The 21,051-nt window shown below is 44.3% G+C and overlaps 1 protein-coding gene across 1 annotated transcript; it reads left to right on the forward strand.

The window, feature by feature from the left end:
* Positions 1–59: 59 nt before the first annotated feature.
* Positions 60–15,411, forward strand: LOC311073916 (complement factor I-like). The gene is made up of 12 exons (XM_084100034.1): positions 60–219; positions 1,782–2,583; positions 3,739–3,889; positions 4,018–4,202; positions 5,133–5,243; positions 5,452–5,553; positions 6,162–6,221; positions 6,839–6,978; positions 12,779–12,882; positions 13,538–13,818; positions 14,244–14,345; positions 14,968–15,411. The coding sequence occupies exons 1-12, from the start codon at positions 169–171 to the stop codon at positions 15,183–15,185; spliced, it is 2,307 nt and encodes a 768-aa protein (XP_083956160.1). The 5' UTR covers positions 60–168; the 3' UTR covers positions 15,186–15,411.
* Positions 15,412–21,051: the final 5,640 nt, after the last annotated feature.

Here is a 21,051-nt window from a genome sequence, read left to right on the forward strand (position 1 = left end):
TTCAAAGGTAATAATGCACTTGTACACAGAAAACGTCACGGCATTGACCCCTAACATCTAATCTCTGAGATCTGCACCTCACTGAAGTGTAAATAAGCGTTTCTCCTCCCTCGCGGTCACTGATTCTGACGGGACAAAGAGCAGAACAGAGCAAGAGCTGCAGGAGTCATGAAGGTCCTCGCTGCTTTCATCTGCATGTGTCTTCTCTTCCAGACCGCCGTGAGTTTCTGTTTCTTTCATCATATAAAAGAAAATCATGACCGTTCAATCAAGTCTGCTTCGGTAATGTCTTGGAAACCTGTGCGAAAACAGTCATTATTTTTCCAAAAGTTTATTTGGTGTTGCTGACGCAGAAAGGACACTCCTCATATTATAGTAATGATACAAATGTGTTCATATAATAGAAATATTATATTGATAACAAAAGATATAGGATTTAAATAATTTAATGTTGTTTTTAAAGTCCCCCTGTGGTGAAATCCAGCTTTTAATGTTGTTTATGTGTCTATGTGGTGTTTTTAATCTGCTTTAAGACAAATCATGTGTAAATTCATAAGTCGACTCCATTGCTGAGTATTTTCTCCTTAAAACTGCAGTGAACCAAAGACCGTCTCAAAAACACGCTTTGAAATCGCTGGTGTTTCTGACGCCACAAACTACCTTGTAACCAATCAGATCAAGGTGTGGGCGGGCTTTAGCATATGATTAATGGGGAACTAGCAGGGGAGTCTCGAGAGAAGCCAGGTTATCCCGGTATATTTTTCTGTAGATATGAACAATGGGGTAGATTTATCTATATAGCGGGTGTATGATGTATAACGATGTTATGATGAACTATATGCCTTTCTCCACTTTCGTTCTGAGTTGTTCATATCGTTTCTGATGATGGTTAGAAGGCAGACTGAGATGGCGAACGGGAACATGTTTTGTGTAATGTCAGCAACAAGTTATTAGCTGTTTGATAACATAGTCAAGCAAAAGGCTAATCATATTAATTACTGTTATGAGTCCGACGTTGTAAAGAGCGACACCATTGTGCAGCGTTTACTACAGTAAGTTGAGCAATTTAATCTGTGAGCTGAGTGAGTGAGTGGAGGCGGGTCTAATTAGCATATTCATGGTTCTAAATGAGTCAAGGGTGTCGAGTTACATTCAAGATATTTTAAGGCATGAAGAATTGTTTTTCTCAGGAAGAAACATTTAAATGTGTCATTAGGTGATCAAAGATGAGTTTTAAGGGATAAAATGATTGACTACAGTATGTGATGGTGCAATTCACATTTGTGATAAAACATTCGGCATCAGAGTTTTGTGATCAGAGACACCATCAGCAATTGCGAAATTTTGCAGCTGTGATGAAATTCTGCTCAGTTTCTTATCTTCATACTTCATCTGCTTTTTGCTCCTGCTGTTTGTTTCAAATGTGATTTACCAGTTTATAAAACTATTAGCAGACAAATGAATCTCACGCTGTTTTTACTCATGTCATGTTCATTTTCCTACAGTATTATTACAGTTTTAACATCATTCACATTGATGGCACATTACTATTGTTATTTATTCAACTACATTAACATGTTAATTATGGAAGCTTGTAATTGCCACTCTTTATCTCATAATTCTGATGTTAAAACTACGATGTTTGGTATTATGAGTTCATAAATTACATTTGCGAGGTAAAAAGTTACAATTATTCAGTGGTGGAAACAAGCTTCCATGGTTAATGGATTGATGTACATTTGACATTTTATTTTAGTTAGAAGTTTATTTTATCTTATTAGACTCTGGAGGAAGAACCAGAACCAGAAATCCAACAGCAAGTCCAACAACACTTTCCTGATTCACTTAAAAAAACAGAGCAAAATCAGAGTGCAGATTCAGACTCGGACGACAAACCGGTTTCTGAGTTGGGGGAAACGCCAGAATCACCCTTAAAAGACAAACCGGTTTCAGAGTTGGGGGAAACGCCAGAATCACCCTTAAAAGACAAACCGGTTTCTGAGTTGGGGGAAACGCCAGAATCACCCTTAAAAGACAAACCGGTTACAGAGTTGGGGGAAACGCCAGAATCACCCTTAAAAGACAAATCGGTTTCAGAGTTGGGGGAAACGCCAGAATCACCCTTAAAAGACAAACCGGTTTCAGAGTTGGGGGAAACGCCAGAATCACCCTTAAAAGACAAACCGGTTTCAGAGTTGGGGGAAACGCCAGAATCACCCTTAAAAGACAAACCGGTTACAGAGTTGGGGGAAACGCCAGAATCACCCTTAAAAGACAAAACACCAAAACCCAAACCCGGCAGAAAAGTCGAAACCCAAAAAGAATCGACTGAGGATTTCCTGGGACCGGCTGAGTGTCTGCGTCAGAATTACACGCGGTTGTCTTGCTCAAAAGTGTTCTGTCCTCCATGGAGGCGATGTATCTCGGGACAGTGTGTCTGTAAGATGCCGTACAAGTGTCCACGTCAGGATAGGCCAGCGTGTACGCTAGACGGATCCCAGTATTACTCCATGTGTCAGGCCAAAGCCATCTCCTGCAGATCCAGCCAGCCCACATTCTCTCACTTCAGCTCAGTCTGCAGAGGTGAGGACACAATCCTTCATTAACTAAGAGTACGTTTACACGACAACGAGATGCTTAAAATGGAGGCCTTTTTCCTTTGAGTTTTCCACATATAGATGACACAAAACCGCGAAAATGACTGAAAACGCAGTATTCTGCTGCCAGGCAAGTAGATGGCGATGAAACACTGTAGATTGAACTGTACACTGTAGATACATGTGGAGGACATCATCGTCTTCAGAGATTCACGTTTTCATTGTTTATACGGAGACCGTTTTCAAAAGTTTGCGTTTTCAAAACGCACCCAAAACGCTGTTGTCGTGTAAACGAACGGCCAAAGCACATAAAAAGTTTTAAAAAATCATAATGTTATGAAAACGTTATTTCTGAATGTTCTTTGAATCCTCAAAATGTAGTTTTTTAAATGTTCTAAAAATGTTTGTTCTTGGTTACATATTAAAAAAGTTAACACAAGGACATATGATTTTTAAAACTATTTAACAACTATTTTGTTGACAATCAAATGTGAATATTTTAAAATTCGGATTTTTTTTTGTCATTTTAAATATAAAACAGAGCGCGGGGCTCGCAACACCAAGATCAAGGGTTTGATTCCCAGCTAAATTCACATGCATAAACTGATAAAAGTGTATGCCTTTAATGCATCCTCCGTTTCTTTCTTCAAATAAAATTATCTGCCAAATGCATAAATGTAAACAAACAAAATACATAATTTTGGGGTTTCAATTTTGGTTATGTGCAGCTGCCTTTAAATATGAAATTTACTAACATGTCATGTCAAGTCAGCTTTATTTATACAGCGCTTTTTACAACTCAGAGTGTTTCAAAGCAGCTTTACAGAGATAACAGGAAAACAAAGTTTGTTTCCAGAAGAAAATAGCGTCACAGTCCAGCTTAAGTCAGTTCAGTGATGTTTCATTTTTGCTGTAAAAAAGTTATTAATTTAATTCATTTATGTATATATATAAATTACATATAATCATGACCCTAAATGACATATAATCATAAGATTTCAAGAAAAACACAGAACAGTATTTCTGACAACTCAAAGAATGTGTTGCGCGTCAAACTGACGGGAACTCAAGGCACGTGTCAGATGATTTGGTGTGTGATTATACAGTCCTCACCTGTGTGTTTGCACATGTTTGTGTCCAGCGGAGGAGAGGGTGGAGGTCCTTCTGGAGAAATCTGTCTCTCATAATGTGGTCATGATTAAAACGGTGAAGGGAAAAATGCTTGTATGTGGCAAGGACTGGAATATGGCGTCAGCTAATGTCGTTTGCCGAAACCCTCTGAATGAGCCCAGGTAAACACACACTCATCACCACACACACACATCACCACACACAAGAATCCTCTGCACTCCACATGTTTCAGATGTGTTTTTTAAACACGTTTCATGTTACTGCTTCTCTTCTTCTGTCTGTGTCTCAGAGGGGCGGAGGTGGCGAGTAAAACCGATTATTCGTCTCTTAACAAAGCCAAGAGTTGGCCAAAGGAGTGCATGAGGGTTCGCTGCACGGGATCTGAGCTCTCATTGGCTGAGTGCACCATCTATAATCCCCAGCCAATCACAGAAAGCCCTGAGGTGGCCGTCGCAAAGTGTTATCAACCCAAAGGTGCTTAAAAAAAATCCTATTTTGAAGGGTTAGTTCACCGAAAATTAAAATAAAAAGTCCATCCATCCATCATAGCAGTAATCCATATGGCTCCAGGGGTTCATAAAGGCCTTCTAAAGCCAAGAGGTCAAAGCCAGAGGTCAATCTTCCACCGGAACTAGACTTGCATAGAGTTATTACCAGAAGCCAGTGATTATAGTTTATAAAGGTATAAATATGGTTGGCTTCAGAAGGCCTTTATTAACCCCTGGAGAATTGTAATTTTTGGGCGAACTATCCCTTTAATGAGCGAGTGCATTTGGCACTTCACACAAATTTTTCAAACAAACTCTCTTTCTTCATTCAAATCTTTAATTCATTTAATTTTCTTGAAATCGCATGAAATAAGATCCACTTTGGTGTCCCATCATTTTAAGGAGAATTAGAGGCACATGTTTTTGGTCCTGAGAACAATGTTAGTTTCTCTTTGGATATGGTTCAGTGGCATTGCTTCAGTTTTTGCTGATTATATGAGGGAACCTCTGTTTCTCTGAAAACTGAAGCCTGATCGGATCACGTCTGTGCGCCTGCAGAGACAACAGGCGTTTCAGGGGCCGACTGTCTATATATAAATATATATATATATATATATATAGATGCCTATGTACGAATTGCAAGATAAAAAGTCGCAATTACCTATTTAAATAATTTTATTCCGTGCAGGAAACAAGCTTCCATTGTTATCTAACTATTATCGGACATAAAATTTACTTATTTTGCATCTTAACTAGAGTTTTTTTATTGAAAAGAAATTTTATTGATTACGCCATGATCGACCCCAATAGAAAAGTGACGTTTAATGTAAAATCATGTTGTATTCTTACACACACACACACACACACACACACACACACACACACACACACACACTGATGTTTATTCCCTGTGTAGACGAATGCAAGAAGAAGTTCCTCTGTGTGAACGGGAAGTGTATAGTGAAAGGAAGACTCTGCAATGGCATTGACGACTGTGGAGACAACAGTGACGAGATGTGCTGCCAGAGTGAGTCTCTACTTCCTGTCTCTGTCCGTGACATCATCATTCCTCTTCCTGTTTCCCACAATCCCATCTGTTTCTGAATAAAGCACTATTTATTTTTTTAATGAAATGCATTACATTTGTAATTGTGTTATTAATAATAAAAATGTAAGAACATCTTACAGAATTAAAAACGCAAGACTATCCTGATATTCCTGTTTGTGTTGTGAAGGATGTGAAAAAGCGTTCCACTGTAAGTCGGACGTCTGTATTCCCCTTCAAGCTGTTGGAGACGGAGTCAGGGACTGTCTGGGAGGAGAAGATGAACTGGAAGGTCAGTGAACTCATTTAAGATCTTCTTACTTCAGGATTCAGTTCCAGAACAAGCGTCTCTTTCAACAGTCCTGCTCAGACAGGACTGGATCGCCTGAGGAGAGAGCTCACACTTCGTGAATTCAATGGCAACATTTCAAAACATTCAAACCACACCTGTGTTTTCTTCACGCAGTTTGATATATAAGCAAATATGGAACTAATTACTTACTGTTTTTCAGCCCTACCATCCTGTGAGAAATCAAAACCCATCTGAATGTGTCTGTGATTGAGATATATTTTTCAAAATGCTTACTAACTAATTTCTCTTTGCGCGGTCCTTTGTTGCCAACATTTGTTTCAATGTGGTTCTGTGGTGCAGGAAATAAAAAAGATAATTACGAACTTTATCTCACAATTCAGACTTTCTTCTTCCAATTGCGAGTTTATATCTCACCTTTTTTATCATTCCATGGCCGAAACGAGCTTCCATGGGAATCCCAACCAATGTAAAAATGAAACAAAAGAAATACATAAGGAATTGTAAGAAGGTTCAGTCGGTCATACTTGCAGACTTTTAGAAGTGTTTTTGTTACTGAATAACTGCCTGTTCTCTTCTTTGCGTTTCAGAAAACACCAAACAGATGAAGAATAATCCGCAAGATTTGTTTTTTTCCGATCCAATGTCGGGTGAGAACAAACTCTTATGACGCTAAACATCCAATGTCTGACACTTCAGCAAACAAAAACCTCCAGAAGATCAGACAGCAACATAGGTTCGGCCCAGATCCGGGCCACATCCGGTACATGTGGATTCAATGCGTACCAGATGTGGGCCGGATATGGGCAGACAGGGAACGTTCTGTCAAGGTTCTCTCAATGTTATGAACAAACGTTCTTCCAGTTACGGTAATAGAACATTCATGCAAAGCCATGTGGTCTTTAATAATGTTCTCAAAACGTTACAAAACATTATTTATACATCATTCAAGATATGTTTTTTCTGGAATGTTTTAGTTGGATGTTCGTCTAATGGTTTTTAAATGTTACTACTTGTTTCAGAAGTTTCAGAACATTCAAAAATAACGTTCCCATAATGTTTGAAGAATGGAATGTTTCATGAACGTTCACATAACCAAGAAAAACGTTTTGAACATTCAGGGAACATTCAGAAATAATGTTTTGCAACTTAATGGGAACGTTAGCAAAACATTCTTTAGAATGTATTTTGTTAGCTGGGCAAATGTAGATGTATCTGGAGTATCTCCACAGGCTTCCTTCAGCTGAATCAACACATGTTGTTCCAGAGATCAGAACAATCCGTTCGTCTACCGAGAGCAATCTGCAGTGTGGCGTTCCCAATATGGAGTATGCGTACAAAGAAGAGGAGGACGTGACTCCACGTCAACGCAGAAAACGCTTAGTTGGAGGAGAAGAGGCCTTACCGGTCAGTCGTGAAACACACAGAAACACTAGGGCTGGGCAGTATGATGATATATATTGTGTTTTCCACTTTCTGGCCAATCTCTTTCTTTAAAAAGATGTGCAAGAATTCAGATTGCCAAAGACCAAAACCTTTAATTCAGTTGATAAAACATACAAGCTTCTGATCATACTTTTATATAGTGTTTCTTTTATATAATATGCAAACACGTAACTATCCATAAATAAAGATACAAACAATCTGTTTTGAAAAAAAAACAAAACACAGATTGACCCAGCTAATGTTCTCAGAACTTCGTTCTTCCAGTAACGTTCGTTCAAAGTTATCTGGTCTTTTATAATGTTCACAAAAACATTATTTATACATCGTTCATGGAATGTTTTCGCGGGTTTTAGCAGGTTTCAGAAAACTTTTAAAGGTAATCCCATAATGTTTACAAAATGGAATGTTCCCTTAACGTTCGCATAACCAAGACTAACGTTTTTAAAACATTTGGACATTTTGAAGTGCTCATGAATCGGAATTCTTTTTAAAGGTCAAATATTCACAAAATGATGTTAAAATGCCTTGGGGGTTATTCGCATAAAAAGCTAGGCTCTTGGCTGAATTACTTTAGTAGCTTTAATAAGAATCAATGTATTATCAGTATTTAATTCATACAGTTAAAACATTTTATTATTAATTTACTGTAGTATTTCATGCTTTTATGCTAGATGGACCTAATAACTTAATACTGTTTTTTTTTCGTTTGTAGTTTTGTTTTATTGTATTTGTCCTATTGTTTGTAATTTGGTCTTATTTTTTTAATAACAAAAATAAAAACACAAAAATATGTTCAAATGAGCCATTTTCCGTTCCTTTGCTCTGCTTTTCCATTGTTTTTCAATATAAACACACGCAAGACGGACATCTTTAACAATTGTACTCGTGTGCATTTAATCGCATAGTTATCGTACGCTGGCGTGGACACTAATATAGTTCCCTTTCGTGGTCACTACGAGTTACGTCAGTGACGACGAATGGGGTTTCACTTAGAAAGCCTCTCACCTTCGAGTATACAAAACGAGCCAATGGCAAGAAAATGCCATGGGTCTGCGGAATTTGCATAGCGTAACTCCGCCCCGCGAACTCCAAGAGTTCTCTTCACTCCTACAAGCCATTCTGAATCATCTTCACTCTACGAGACGAGCAGCTCTTCAGTGTGTTGGTGTGACGGCGCGTTCCAGCGAGATCGCATGGCGATCATGGGGATCATCTCCGCCTTTGCTGCACTCGATCGCGTGGCGATCATGGGCTGTATGTTCTCTGTCACTATTGTGGCACAGTCATGCAGTACTGTGTGTCGCCTTCGCCTTCGAGGCAGTGCTGACCCGGGAGTTCTGTCAGACCAGGCCACCGTGGAACGCTGGTCCTTCCCTGGCCAACACTGACAGAATGTGGAAACTCGACCACGCCCCCACGCAGGGACGCTATGCCTCCCATGTCCGGGCTGGTCAATCTGCCACGCACACTACTGACCGTGCTCTACGGGTGACAACGGTACCTGCGTGATCCTTGGGCCAGGTGATGTCCACAAGTGTGGTCCAGGAATGGTCTCAGCCAGGTTGATGTGAGGGGGTCTGAGAATTAATTTCGGCTTGCTCGGCAGTGTGGTTGAGGACTGCGCCCAACAGTCTTCGACCCTCCCCTGAAGCGGACTGAGGCCTTCTGCACCAACGGTCATCCGTCCGTACGGTCTCCTTAGTCTGCTTCCCGCTGAGGCCGCCTCCCTGCGGCTCCTCCCCTCGAGCCTTCACCGGCCCCGGGCAGGAGGAGGATGCAGTAGGGTGGCACCTTCCCCCGGTGGAGGGCCGGGAGAGAATCTCTTGTTTCAAGAACTGATGCCCCTTCCTTCGAGCCCCAAGAGGCTGTGAATGACAGTGCGCGCCACTCACGAGCCTCGCCACTCTCGTCCCCCTCTGTCGGCAGACTCCTGCCAGAGCACGCCGGTCCTGGTCCTTCCCTGGCCTCCTCTGGGAGGACGCGGCTAATGACCGTGCCCCCACATCGGGCCGGTCATTCCACTTCGCTGCACCACCGAGGGTACGTCTGTGGTTCGCATGACCCTGCTGGCACAGTTCTTGGGAGCCTGGCTAGAGCTCCCAACCTGTTCCGCTGGGCCGCCCGAACCATCAGGCTCGGCTATGTGATTCAGTTCGCACGGTCTCCTCCCCGCTTCAGGGGAGTCCGCTTCACTATGGTCGGTGGCAATGCCCCTATCATGAGAGCGGAGGTTGTCATGCTACTGGCAAAGGGTGCGATCTAGACTGTCCCTCCAGCCGAAATGAAGTCCGGGTTCTACAGCCCCTACTTCATTGTTCCCAAGAAAACCAGTGGGTTACAGCCAATCCTGGTCCTGCGCGTCTTGAGCCGCTCCCTTCACAGGCTGCCGTTCAAGATGCTCTCTGCCAAACGCATTTTCAAATGTGTGCGGCCACAGGATTGGTTTGCAGCGATCAACCTGAAGGACGCCTACTTTCATGTCTCCATTCTACCTCGACACAGACCGTTCCTGCGTTTTGCTTTCAAGGGGCGGGCATACCAGTACGCAATTCTCCCATTCGGGCTAGCCCTGTCTCCTCGCGTCTTCACGAGCATCGTCGAGGCAGCCCTTGTTCCTCTACGGGAACATGGGGTTCGCATCCTGAACTATCTCGACGACTGGCTGATCCTAGCTCACTCTTGAGACCAGGTTTACGAACACAGGGACCTAATGCTCCAGAACCTAGCACGTCTGGGCCTTCGGGTCAACTGGGAAAAGAGTAAACTTTGCCCTGTGCAGAGGATCTCTTTTCTCCGTATGGAAATCGACTCGGTCGCCATTTGCGCGCAGCTTACGAGCGAGCGCGCGCGCGCAGTCACTGCTGACTTGCCTGAGACAATTCGAGGGCAAGAGTACGGTTCCACTGAAATTATTTCAGAGGCTCCTGGGGCATATGGCATCCGCAGCAACGCCGCTCGGATTGCTTCATATGAGACCGCTTCACTGGCTTCGCGATCGAGTCCCGAGGTGGGCATGGCAACACGGCACGCTCTGAGTACCTGTTACTCCGACCTGCCGTCAGACCTTCACCCCGTGGACGAACTTCAGTTTTCTATGGGCCGGAGTGCCCCTTGAACGAGTTTCCAGGCATGTTGTTGTCTCAACAAATGACTCCACCACGGGCTGGGGCGCCATGTGCAATGGACATGCTGCCGCGGGCTCCTGGACAGGACCCCAGCGCCTTTGGCGTGTCAATTGCCTCGAGTTGCTGGCTGTACGTAGGGCTGTAATACTTGAGTCCGGTCTCGGACTTGTCTCGGACTCGCTGGTATTCGGACTCTGACTTGTCTCGGTCTTGGCCAATGGTCTTGCCAAATAAGGCTTTTGGTCTCGACCGAGTCCAGGTGTCTTTATTATGTTCCCAGTAAGCACACATATGTCGCTGCAATATTAAAACAAAATAATATTGGAGGGAAAGTGAAACACTGGCCACCTAATAACTAGCGATGGGCATTTCGGCTCTTTTTCGTGAGCCGGCTCGTTCGACTCAGCTCACTGAAAAGAGCCAGCTCTTTTGACTCACAAATGGCTCTTTAAAAAATAAATGTTTAAATAAACTCGCTCATAGCTTGCAGGTTTGCTTAGTGGCAAAATTTTTTCATTTAATTAAAATATTATTTTTCGTCACGTCATCCGCCCGATCTGCGGTTTATCCGCATCTATTGTGTGTGTGTGTGTGTGTGTGAGTTGGCTCGGCCCTCCCTCATGCAGTTTAATTGGTTGACATCGCATGTATGATTGACAGGAACAGAATGTGAGGCTGATCAGACAGTCGAAACGAATGTGTGTGCGCCTTTAGGCCTATATAATTATTTATTTTTTGTTCTTTGAATTAGTCATTTATTTTAAATAAAATTAAAATCATTCATTATTTCATTATTACATAATGATTTAATTTCTATAGGCTATATTTTTAAAAGTAGAGTCGGCTCTTTGACATTGTTTTTGCTTTTAGATCAACAAATAATAGCCCAAAATGATTGTCTTGATAATGTCATGCATAAGACTTTTTTTTCCTGTCCTGGACTCGGTCTTGACTAGGACTCAAACCTTTTTGGACTCAGTCTTGTCTTGGACTCGAACCTCTTTGGACTTGGTCTTGACTTGGACTCGACTAGTCCTGGTCTTGGACTTGTCTTGGACTCGACAAAGGTGGTCTTGACTACAGCCCTAGCTGTACGTCTCACCCTGCACCGCTTCCGTGCGCTGCTCAGGGGTCAGCACGTACTAGTCCAATCAGACAATACCGCGACAGTAGCGTACATCAACCGACAAGGTGGTCTACGCTCCCGCCGTATGTCGCAACTCGCCCGCCACCTCCTCCTATGGAGTCAGAAGCATCTGAGGTCACTTCGAGCCATTTATATCCCGGGAGACCTGAACCGTCCAGCCAACGAGCTGTCATGGCTTCGGCCTCTCCCCGGAGAATGGAGACTCCAGCCCCAGATGGTTCAGCTGATCTGGGATCAGTTTGGGGACGCACAGGTAGACCTGTTTGCCTCCCACGACTCGTCCCATTGTGAACTGTTTTATTCCCTGACCGAGGGCACGCTCGGCACGGATGCACTGGCGCACAGCTGGCCGCGGGGCCTCTGCAAGTATGCGTTTCGCCCAGTGAGCCTTCTTGCACAGACCCTGTGCAAGATCAGGGAGGACGGGAGCAGGTAATTTTGGTTCCCCCTTACTGGCACAACCGGACCTGGTTCTCAGAACTTGTACTCCACGCAACAGCACCTCCCTGGCCAATTCCTCTGAGGAAGGACCTCCTTTCTCAGGGACTGGGCACCCTGTGGCACCCTCGCCCCGATCTTTGGAACCTCCACATGTGGCTCCTGGACGGAACGAGGCAGGTTTGAGTACCCTACCACCTATGGTGGTGGCTTCCGCTAGAGCATCGTCCACAAGACATGCCTATGCGTTGAAGTGGAACCTCTTCATCAACTGGTGTTCTTCCCGTGAGAAGACCCCTCAAAATGCCGATCAGTGTCGTGCTTTCCTTCCTGCAAGAAGGGTTGGAGCGAAGGCTGTCTCTCTCCACCCTAAAGTGTATGTTGCCGCTATTGCCGCACATCACCATGCAGTTGAAGGTAAGTCTCTGGGAAAGCACGACCTGATCATCAGGTACCTGAGAGGATCGAGGAGACTCAGTGGTGCTAACTGCCCTGCAGAGTTCTCCCTTTGAGCCTCTGCAATCAGTGGAGCTTAAGCTCCTGTCAATGAAGACAGTGCTCCTGGTTGCATTGGCCTCCATTAAGAGGGAAGGGGGAACGCCGGAGTTCAGTCTCGGTTCCTCAGCAGAGAAACATATCTGCATGTTGCCAGCGTACTTCCTTATATACCCATGAGGTGGGACGTTAATATAGTTATCGTTATAATTATCGTCGGCTGGTGTGAATGCTAATAGAGTTAATCGTATAGTTATCGTCCGCTGGTGTGGACACTAATATAGTTATCGTTATAGTAATAGTTATCGTCCGCCACTATGAATGCTAATACAGTTATTGTTATAGTTATCATTATAGTTATCGTCCACTGGTGGAGATGCTAATATAGTTATCGTTATAGTTATCATCTGCTGGTGTGGATGCTAATATAGTTAGCCCGTTTGCTTGTACAATATCGACAATGTAGCTTAATCAGTAAACTGTCAAAATTTCACTTAGCATAAAAAATGCCTCTTTGTTTTGGTTTGATCTCTGTGTGTGACCTTTGCCCCTGCAGACTCAGATACAGTGGCAGGTGGCCATTCAGGACGAAGGCTCGATCCACTGTGGAGGGGCGTATCTGGGCGGCTGCTGGGTTTTGACCGCCGCCCACTGCGTCAGGTACAACCAATCGGTAGTGGTGGGCAGATCGAGGCTTCGTGGAACTCTGAAACAGTTGAAGCAAATGTGCCGTAGTGAATCGAGGCTTCGAAACAATCTGACACTCATCTCCACGGTGACCCCTAGTGGTCAGAACAGTGCAAATGCAACAAAACTCGGGCCAAACATGCATAAAAACACCTTTTACAAATCTATTGCAAATTTTTTATTGAAAGTAAAATCTTTCAAATGCAATTATCTAATCATCTAATTAGATTATTGAGTGTCTATGTTCTCTTATCAATTGTCAGGGTTTGTTTTATGAATGGCTCAGCTAAACAGGCCAATAAGAGACTATAACTACCATTATTCATTTTAGTTATACTAATGTCTAATTAAAATGTCTACAAATGTATAAAACTGATCAGAGATCAGGTAAAACCTACAGACACTTGTTCATTGGTCCTAAATGAATCCCAAAGCCCCCAGCGGTGAACCATTAATATTTGATACACTCTCCAAACCATTGATTCGGAACAAAAGATTCGTAAAGGTTTCGAAGCTTCACAAAGCAGTGTTTTAAAATGGCCATCACTACCAATCGGCACACGTTTTGATCAACCTGTACAGAACAGCGACTGAGAAACAATTGTGCATTTGCGTGTCGTGTGTTTAGGCCCAAACCAAAGTCCTACCGAATCAAGTTCTCTCTCTGGAAGAAGCTTCGTAAGCAGTCGACGACAGACAGCATCCCAGTGAAGAACATCATCATCCATCATGAATATAACGCACAAACCTACGCCAACGACATCGCTCTGGTGCAGCTTGAGCCGCTGAATCTATCGGACAAGTGTATGCATGATAACCCGGCGGTGCGAGCCGTGTGTGTGCCCTGGTCCACACAACAGTTCCAGCCCAGCGACACCTGCACCATCTCCGGTTGGGGCCGCGACAGAGGTTCGGCTACACACTGTCATGCGGAACCCCATCATAAGATCATTTTACGAATTTAGTTTTAATCCATTCATTCTGTTTTAATTTTAAAGGGATAGTTCACCCAAAAATGAAAAATTACCACATGATTTACTCTCCCTCAAGTCATCCTAGTGAAATGGCATAGTTCTTTCAGACGAACACAATCAGAGTTATATTAAAAAATGTCCTGTCTTTTCTAATACACATCATACACCTAGCATGAGGGTGAGTACATCATGGGCTAATTTAATTTTTTTGGTGAACTATCCATTTAATATTATATTATTTAATAGTATCGTTATTGGTGTGAACAGGGTTTTAGATTATTTTAATCTGAGAGTTGTTTTAATCCAGTGGGGTGGGGTTACAGTTCTGGTTTTATTGTCTCTATGTCTGTTTGTTTAAAGCGGGAATGTCAGCAGCGATTCTAAAATGGGCAAATGTGACGATTATTGCTGACTGCGAGAAATATTACAAGGACCGTTTCCTCCCTGGAATGGAGTGTGCAGGTATGTGTGTGTGTGTGTGTGTATATTTGTGTGTGTGTGTGCACGAGTGTGTGTGTGTGTGTGCGTGTGTGTGTGTGAGCGAGTATGTTTGTGTGTGTGTGTGCGAGTGTGTGTGCGAGTGTCTGTGTGCGTGTGTGCGCGAGTGTGTATGTGTGAGTGAGTGAGTGTGTGTGTGCGTGTGTGTGTGTGTTTGTTTGACTCAACACTAAAATTTGTGATCATACGCAGAATATAATATTGCCTGCACATGATATCAGAATCATCGTAAATTCAAGTTTCCTCATCAGGAAATTAGACATGAACGGCTTCTCAAATCGTATTTATGATTGGGAAACTCAGAGATCATTTTCAGAGCCCATAAACTTCTTGTCACATTTAATTCAATGTGTTACTTGTCATTTCTTTGCAAATTTACCAGCAATTTCTGAGTGAAAATGTTTCAAAACCAACTGTAAATCAGCAGATAAGTAGCAAAGCATTCGTAAAGCTATTATATGAAATTTTACTGTAGGCCTGTACTTCTGTAATTAATGTTTAAGCCTTTGTTTATTTAATGGAACAGTGCCATGTGCATAGTTGGTTCATCGGTTCCTGGTCTCTCATTGGTTGTGCTCTGTGTCAGGTGACCTGGAGGGGAAGGTGGACTCCTGTCAGGGCGACTCTGGAGGGCCGCTGGTGTGTAAAGATGCTTCTGGCGTGTCGTACGTGTGGGGAATAGTGAGCTGGGGTGATAAATGTGGCGAACCCAATTATCCTGGGGTCTACACAAAAGTGGCACATTATTTCGACTGGATCCGCTTCCACACAGGCTGGGCGGCTGTAACCAAATATAACCAGTAAAATTAACTGGTTAACATTTGCCGATTGATTTTACTGTATGTGCTTTTCTTTGTTGTTGCTATTAAACTGCTTATAATGCATTTATCAGGCAATTTAAAAGCTCAGTCCTGTTTCTTATTTTGTTTCCATGTATTTCATAGTTTGTGGTGTTTCTGAGAAATGAAATGTTTATGTTGCATTTCTGATGTGAATCATTCCACAAATAAATGATTATATTTGCAAATAACTGGATTCTGTATTTTTTTTTCTTGACAATACAAACATTTGTTCATGTTTCCTGTACTCACATAAACCTTACTGCTTTGAAACTTTATATGAAGATGAAAAAAAATTCAAGACAATTTTATCCTTATACACTGATAAATTCACTGTAGTGTTGTAGTCATTTACTGTTTCTATGTATTTCAAACTATGAGAATTCTATAAAAACAAAATGTTCATGAAGAATCAGTTGCACTTCCAGGACAGACTGGTCCAGGGCCACAATACATTTTACAATAATGTAGATTTGCTGCAACAATGAGTTAAAAATTCATCCAGGTGGTACAAATGATCTATTTAAAAGACCTGGTTGGTTTGAAACTTGCATGGATAGAGTGGCGTTTTCCTTGAGTGATGTTGGGAGGGTATTCGGAGAAAAAGGTTTATATACCTTTTTGTGTTTCTTAATCTAACATACTGTTATTGTGCTATAGTATGTGTTGATGCTAACCCATTTGCAGGGTTATTGTTATTAGTAAAAAAAAAAAGTATATATATCTCCCTCTCTCTGCACACAATCAGGTCGGTGTATCCAGTTCTAACTCTGTCCACCTGCAGGGCACTTTCAGCCTGGATGATGCTGAGGGGTCTGGTTCTGTCAATGCCAACTTCGGCCAGGACTCTCCTGAAGGGGTCCGGTTCTGTCAACACCACCTTCAGCCAGGAATCTCCTGAAGGGGTCTGGTTCTGTCAACACCACCTTCAGCCAGGACTCTCCTGAGGGGTCCGGTTCTGTGAATGCCACCTTCAGTAAGGACTTTCCTCAAGAGTCCGGTTCTGTCAATGCCAACTTCAGCCAGGACTCTCCTGAAGGGGTCCGGTTCTGTCAATGCCAACTTCAGCCAGGACTCTCCTGAAGGGGTCCGGTTCTGTCAACACCACCTTCAGTCAGGACTCTCCTGAGAGGTCTGGTTCTGTCAACGCCACCTTCAGCCAGGACTCTCCTGAGGGGTCTGGTTCTGTCAACGCCACCTTCAGCCAGGACTCTCCTGAGGGGTCCGGTTCTGTCAACACCACCTTCAGCCAGGACTCTCCTGAGGGTTCCAGTCCTGTCAACGCCAACTTCAGCCAGGACTCTCCTGAGGGTCCGGTTCTGTCAACGCCAACTTCAGCCAGAACTCTCCTGAAGGGGTCCAGTTCTGTCAACACCACCTTCAGCCAGGACTCTCCTGAGGGGTCCAGTTCTGTCAACGCCAACTTCAGCCAGGACTCTCCTGAAGGGGTCCGGTTCTGTGAACACCACCTTCAGCCAGGACTCTCCTGAGGGGTCCAGTTCTGTCAACGCAACCTTCAACCAGGACTCTCCTGAAGGGGTCCGGTTCTGTCAACACCACCTTCAGCCAGGACTCTCCTGAGGGGTCCGGTTCTGTGAACCCCACCTTCAGCCAGGACTCTCTTGAGTGATTCGGTTCTGTCAACGCCAACTTCAGCCAGGACTTTCCTGAGGGGTCTGGTTCTGTCAACGCCACCTTCAGCCAGAACTCTCCTGAATGGGTCCGGTTCTGTTAACACCACCTTCAGCCAGGACTCTCCTGAGGGGTCCGGTTCTGTGAACACCACCTTCAGCCAGGACTCTCCTGAGGGGTCCGGTTCTGTCAACGCCACCTTCAGCCAGGACTCTCCTGAGGGGTCCGGTTCTGTGAACACCACCTTCAGCCAGGACTCTCCTGAGGGGTCCGGTTCTTTGAACACCACCTTCAGCCAGGACTCTCCTGAGGGGTCCGGTTCTGTCAACGCCAACTTCAGCCAGGACTCTCCTGAGGGGTCCGGTTCTGTCAACGCCAACTTCAGCCAGAACTCTCCTGAAGGGGTCCGGTTCTGTCAACACCACCTTCAGCCAGGACTCTCCTGAGGGGTCCAGTTCTGTCAACGACAACTTCAGCCAGGACTCTCCTGAAGGGGTCCGGTTCTGTGAACACCACCTTCAGCCAGGACTCTCCTGAAGGGGTCCGGTTCTGTGAACACCACCTTCAGCCAGGACTCTCCTGAAGGGGTCCGGTTATGTGAACACCACCTTCAGCCAGGACTCTCCTGAGGGGTCCAGTTCTATGAACGCCACTTTCAGCCAGGACTCTCCTGAGGGGTCCGGTTCTGTCAATGTCAACTTCAGCCAGGACTTTCCTGAGGGGTCTGGTTCTGTCAACTCCACCTTCAGCCAGAACTCTCCTGAAGGGGTCTGGTTCTGTTAACACCACCTTCAGCCAGGACTCTCCTGAGGGGTCTGGTTCTGTGAACACCAACTTCAGCCAGGACTCTCCTGAGGGGTCCAGTTCTGTCAACGCCACCTTCAGCCAGGACTCTCCTGAGGGGTCCGGTTCTGTCAACGCCACCTTCAGCCAGGACTCTCCTGAAGGGGTCCGGTTCTGTGAACACCACCTTCAGCCAGGACTCTCCTGAGGGGTCCAGTTCTGTCAACGCAACCTTCAGCCAGGACTCTCCTGAAGGGGTCCGGTTCTGTCAACACCACCTTCAGCCAGGACTCTCCTGAGGGGTCCGGTTCTGTCAACGCCAACTTCAGCCAGGACTTTCCTGAGGGGTCCGGTTCTGTCAACGCCACCTTCAGCCAGGACTCTCCTGAAGGGGTCCGGTTCTGTCAACACCACCTTCAGCCAGGACTCTCCTGAGGGGTCTGGTTCTGTGAACACCACCTTCAGCCAGGACTCTCCTGAGGGGTCCGGTTCTTTCAATGCCACCTTCAGCCAGGACTCTCCTGAAGGGGTCCGGTTCTGTGAACGCCACCTTCAGCCAGGACTCTCCTGAGGGGTCCGGTTCTTTCAATGCCACCTTCAGCCAGGACTCTCCTGAGGGGTCCGGTTCTGTCAACGCCACCTTCAGCCAGGACTCTCCTGAGGGGTCTGATTCTGTCAACGCCACCTTCAGCCAGGACTCTCCTGAGGGGTCCGGTTCTGTCAACACCACCTTCAGCCAGGACTCTCCTGTTTCGAATGCGCATGCGTCGCGTCTGAACGCGTTGTTGTCTTTGGAGCTCCATCGATTGATTTATAATTCTTGATTTCTCTTTAAACTCACTTACAACGAACATTTTCTATTTTTCCTCACCTCATAGTTACAACGCGGACTGTTGAGCAGACACGTCTCAAGCCTATTAGTGATCCACCGTCGGATACTCTTATAGGTTACTCCTGTGGATCACGGCTGAACGCGTCTTCTCCACACTCACTTACAAACAAACATTTTTTTGCCTATCGTGCGTCTACTCTACACCTGTACCACTAAAAAGACGGATTATATCCAAGACTTCAGTCATAAATTAGTATTAATATTGATAGCATCACTGGTAGCGTCGATGCTAACTTAACTTACTGTCCATCTGTTAAAATGGCGAATATATCAGATGTAAGTAGTCTACCTTTTGGTGCAGGTGAGGACACATTTGAGCTACACGCGTTGCAGTCTGAGCTGGAAGCTGTTGAGAAACAGATCCACGACCTTTTAGTGAGAAAAGCCGAGCTGATAGACCGGCGGTTAGCTCTTGAAACATCACGCGCCGATGCACACAAATCAGGGATCAACGTTACTAACCCGCTGACTCCGACCTCGTCTACTCCGTGCGTTACTCAGCATCGGTCACGAGCGTCGAGGCCGCGATCAGCTATGGTCTCGTTTACGCCGGCTCCAACATGCCACCACGAAGCCCGGATATTTCCGCAGCGGAAGACCAAGAAAACTCTCTCCGACCCTCCCGGTTTTCGAGATATCCACACAAAACCGCTTCTCCCCTCTTCGCGAAACAGAACGCGATGCTGTGATCATCGGTGATTCCATCGTTCGACACGTACAAGCTACGTTAAATAAAAGTAAGGTGCATAGTCACTGCTTTCCTGGTGCTCGTGTTTCTGAAATCGCTGCTCACGTTCCCGAGATTCTGAACGAGCGCGTCGGAACTGTGGTCCTGCACGCGGGAGGGGCCGACATCAGGCTGCGACAGACAGAGGTTCTGAAGAAAGACTTCAGGAATCTGATCGATACGGTACGCAGCACATCGCCTGATATAACGATCATTGTGTCAGGACCGCTTCCCACGTACCGACTAGGTCATGAAAAGTTTAGTAGATTATTCGCGCTAAATGAATGGTTAATGTCATGGTGCAATGAGCAGAAACTGCTCTTTGTAAATAATTGGAATCTGTTTTGGGAGCGTCCTAGGCTTTACCGTGCTGATGGCTTACACCCAAGCAGATTCGGATCGGATCTTCTGTCAGATAACATCTCCAAAATGTTAAATACCTTTTGACTAGTAACCAAAAGTTCAAATCATAGTCTCTGCTGCACCAAATTAACTGATATAAATAGTGTAGAACATTGCATAGAAACTGTGTCTATTCCTCGTTTAGTGAGATCAAATAATAAATCTACTGCAGGATCTAGAAAAAATCTAATTGTTATTAAACCAGAAAATGTTGCTATTAGTAACCAAAAACAATTTCTAAAGCTAGGTCTTCTAAACATTAGATCACTCACACCTAAGGCAGTTATTGTAAATGAAATAGTCACGGATAATAGCTTCGATGTACTTTGCCTTACTGAAACTTGGCTTAAACCTAATGATTATTTCGGTCTAAATGAGTCTACTCCATCAGGATACTCCTATAAGCACGAACCCCGTCTGATTGGTCGTGGCGGCGGTGTTGCAGCGGTCTATAGAGATATTCTCAATGTTACTCAGAAAACGGGTTATAAGTTTATTTCGTTTGAAATACTTGTACTAAATGTTACGCTCTTAGATGTTAGAAAAAAATCCATATTATCTCTAGCCTTGGCTACCGTATATAGACCGCCTGGGCCTTACGCTGATTTCCTAAAAGAGTTTGCAGATTTTCTCTCAGATCTATTGGTCAATGTAGATAAAGCATTAATTGTTGGAGATTTTAACATACACGTAGATAATCCAAATGATGCGTTAGGGGCTGCGTTTATAGATTTATTAAATTTCTTTGGGGTCAAACAAAACGTCATCGGACCAACTCATCGTCTTAATCACACACTCGATTTAATTATATCATATGGAACCGATCCAACCGATATAGATATCATTCCACAAAGTGATGATGTCACTGACCATTACTTGGTAACTTGCATATTACGTACTGCTGTAATATGTCATGCGGCGCCGCGTTTTCGACCAGGCAGAACAATCCTTCCATCCACCATAGATAATTTCTCGAGTTGCTTGTCTGATCTGTCTCAGCTGCTGCCTGAACCCAAACAAACAGATGAACTAGAAGAACTAACTAGCACTATGAGCACCATTCTCTCTAGAACATTGGATGTTGTTGCACCCATTAAATTAAAAAAGGTCAGAGAGAAAATTAAAGCACCATGGTACAATAATACTACGCATGTTCTAAAGAGAGAAACCCGTAATTTAGAGCGTAAATGGAAACAAACTAATTTAGAGGTCTTTAGAATCGCGTGGAAAGACAGTATGTCACGTTATAAAAAGGCCCTAAAAGCGGCCAGGGCTGAGTATCTCCGCAAACTAATAGAAAACAACCAAAACAATCCTAGGTTTTTATTTAACATCGTGGCTAGACTAACAAATAAACAGACGTTACCCGAATAAAATATCCCGTTACAGTTTAGT

Source organism: Abramis brama (assembly GCF_963993115.1).
Source record: "Abramis brama genome assembly, chromosome: 22".
NCBI lineage: Eukaryota > Metazoa > Chordata > Actinopteri > Cypriniformes > Leuciscidae > Abramis > Abramis brama.

What these genes read in the sequence shown, in the direction of transcription:
- LOC311073916 (XM_084100034.1), top strand. Translation starts at nt 169, where the DNA reads ATGAAGGTCCTCGCTGCTTTCATCTGCATGTGTCTTCTCTTCCAGACC. An exon ending in CTTCAGCTCAGTCTGCAGAG is followed by an intron (nt 2,584 to 3,738) that starts GTGAGGACACAA and finishes GTTTGTGTCCAG; the next exon opens with CGGAGGAGAGGGTGGAGGTC. An exon ending in AAAGTGTTATCAACCCAAAG is followed by an intron (nt 4,203 to 5,132) that starts GTGCTTAAAAAA and finishes TTCCCTGTGTAG; the next exon opens with ACGAATGCAAGAAGAAGTTC.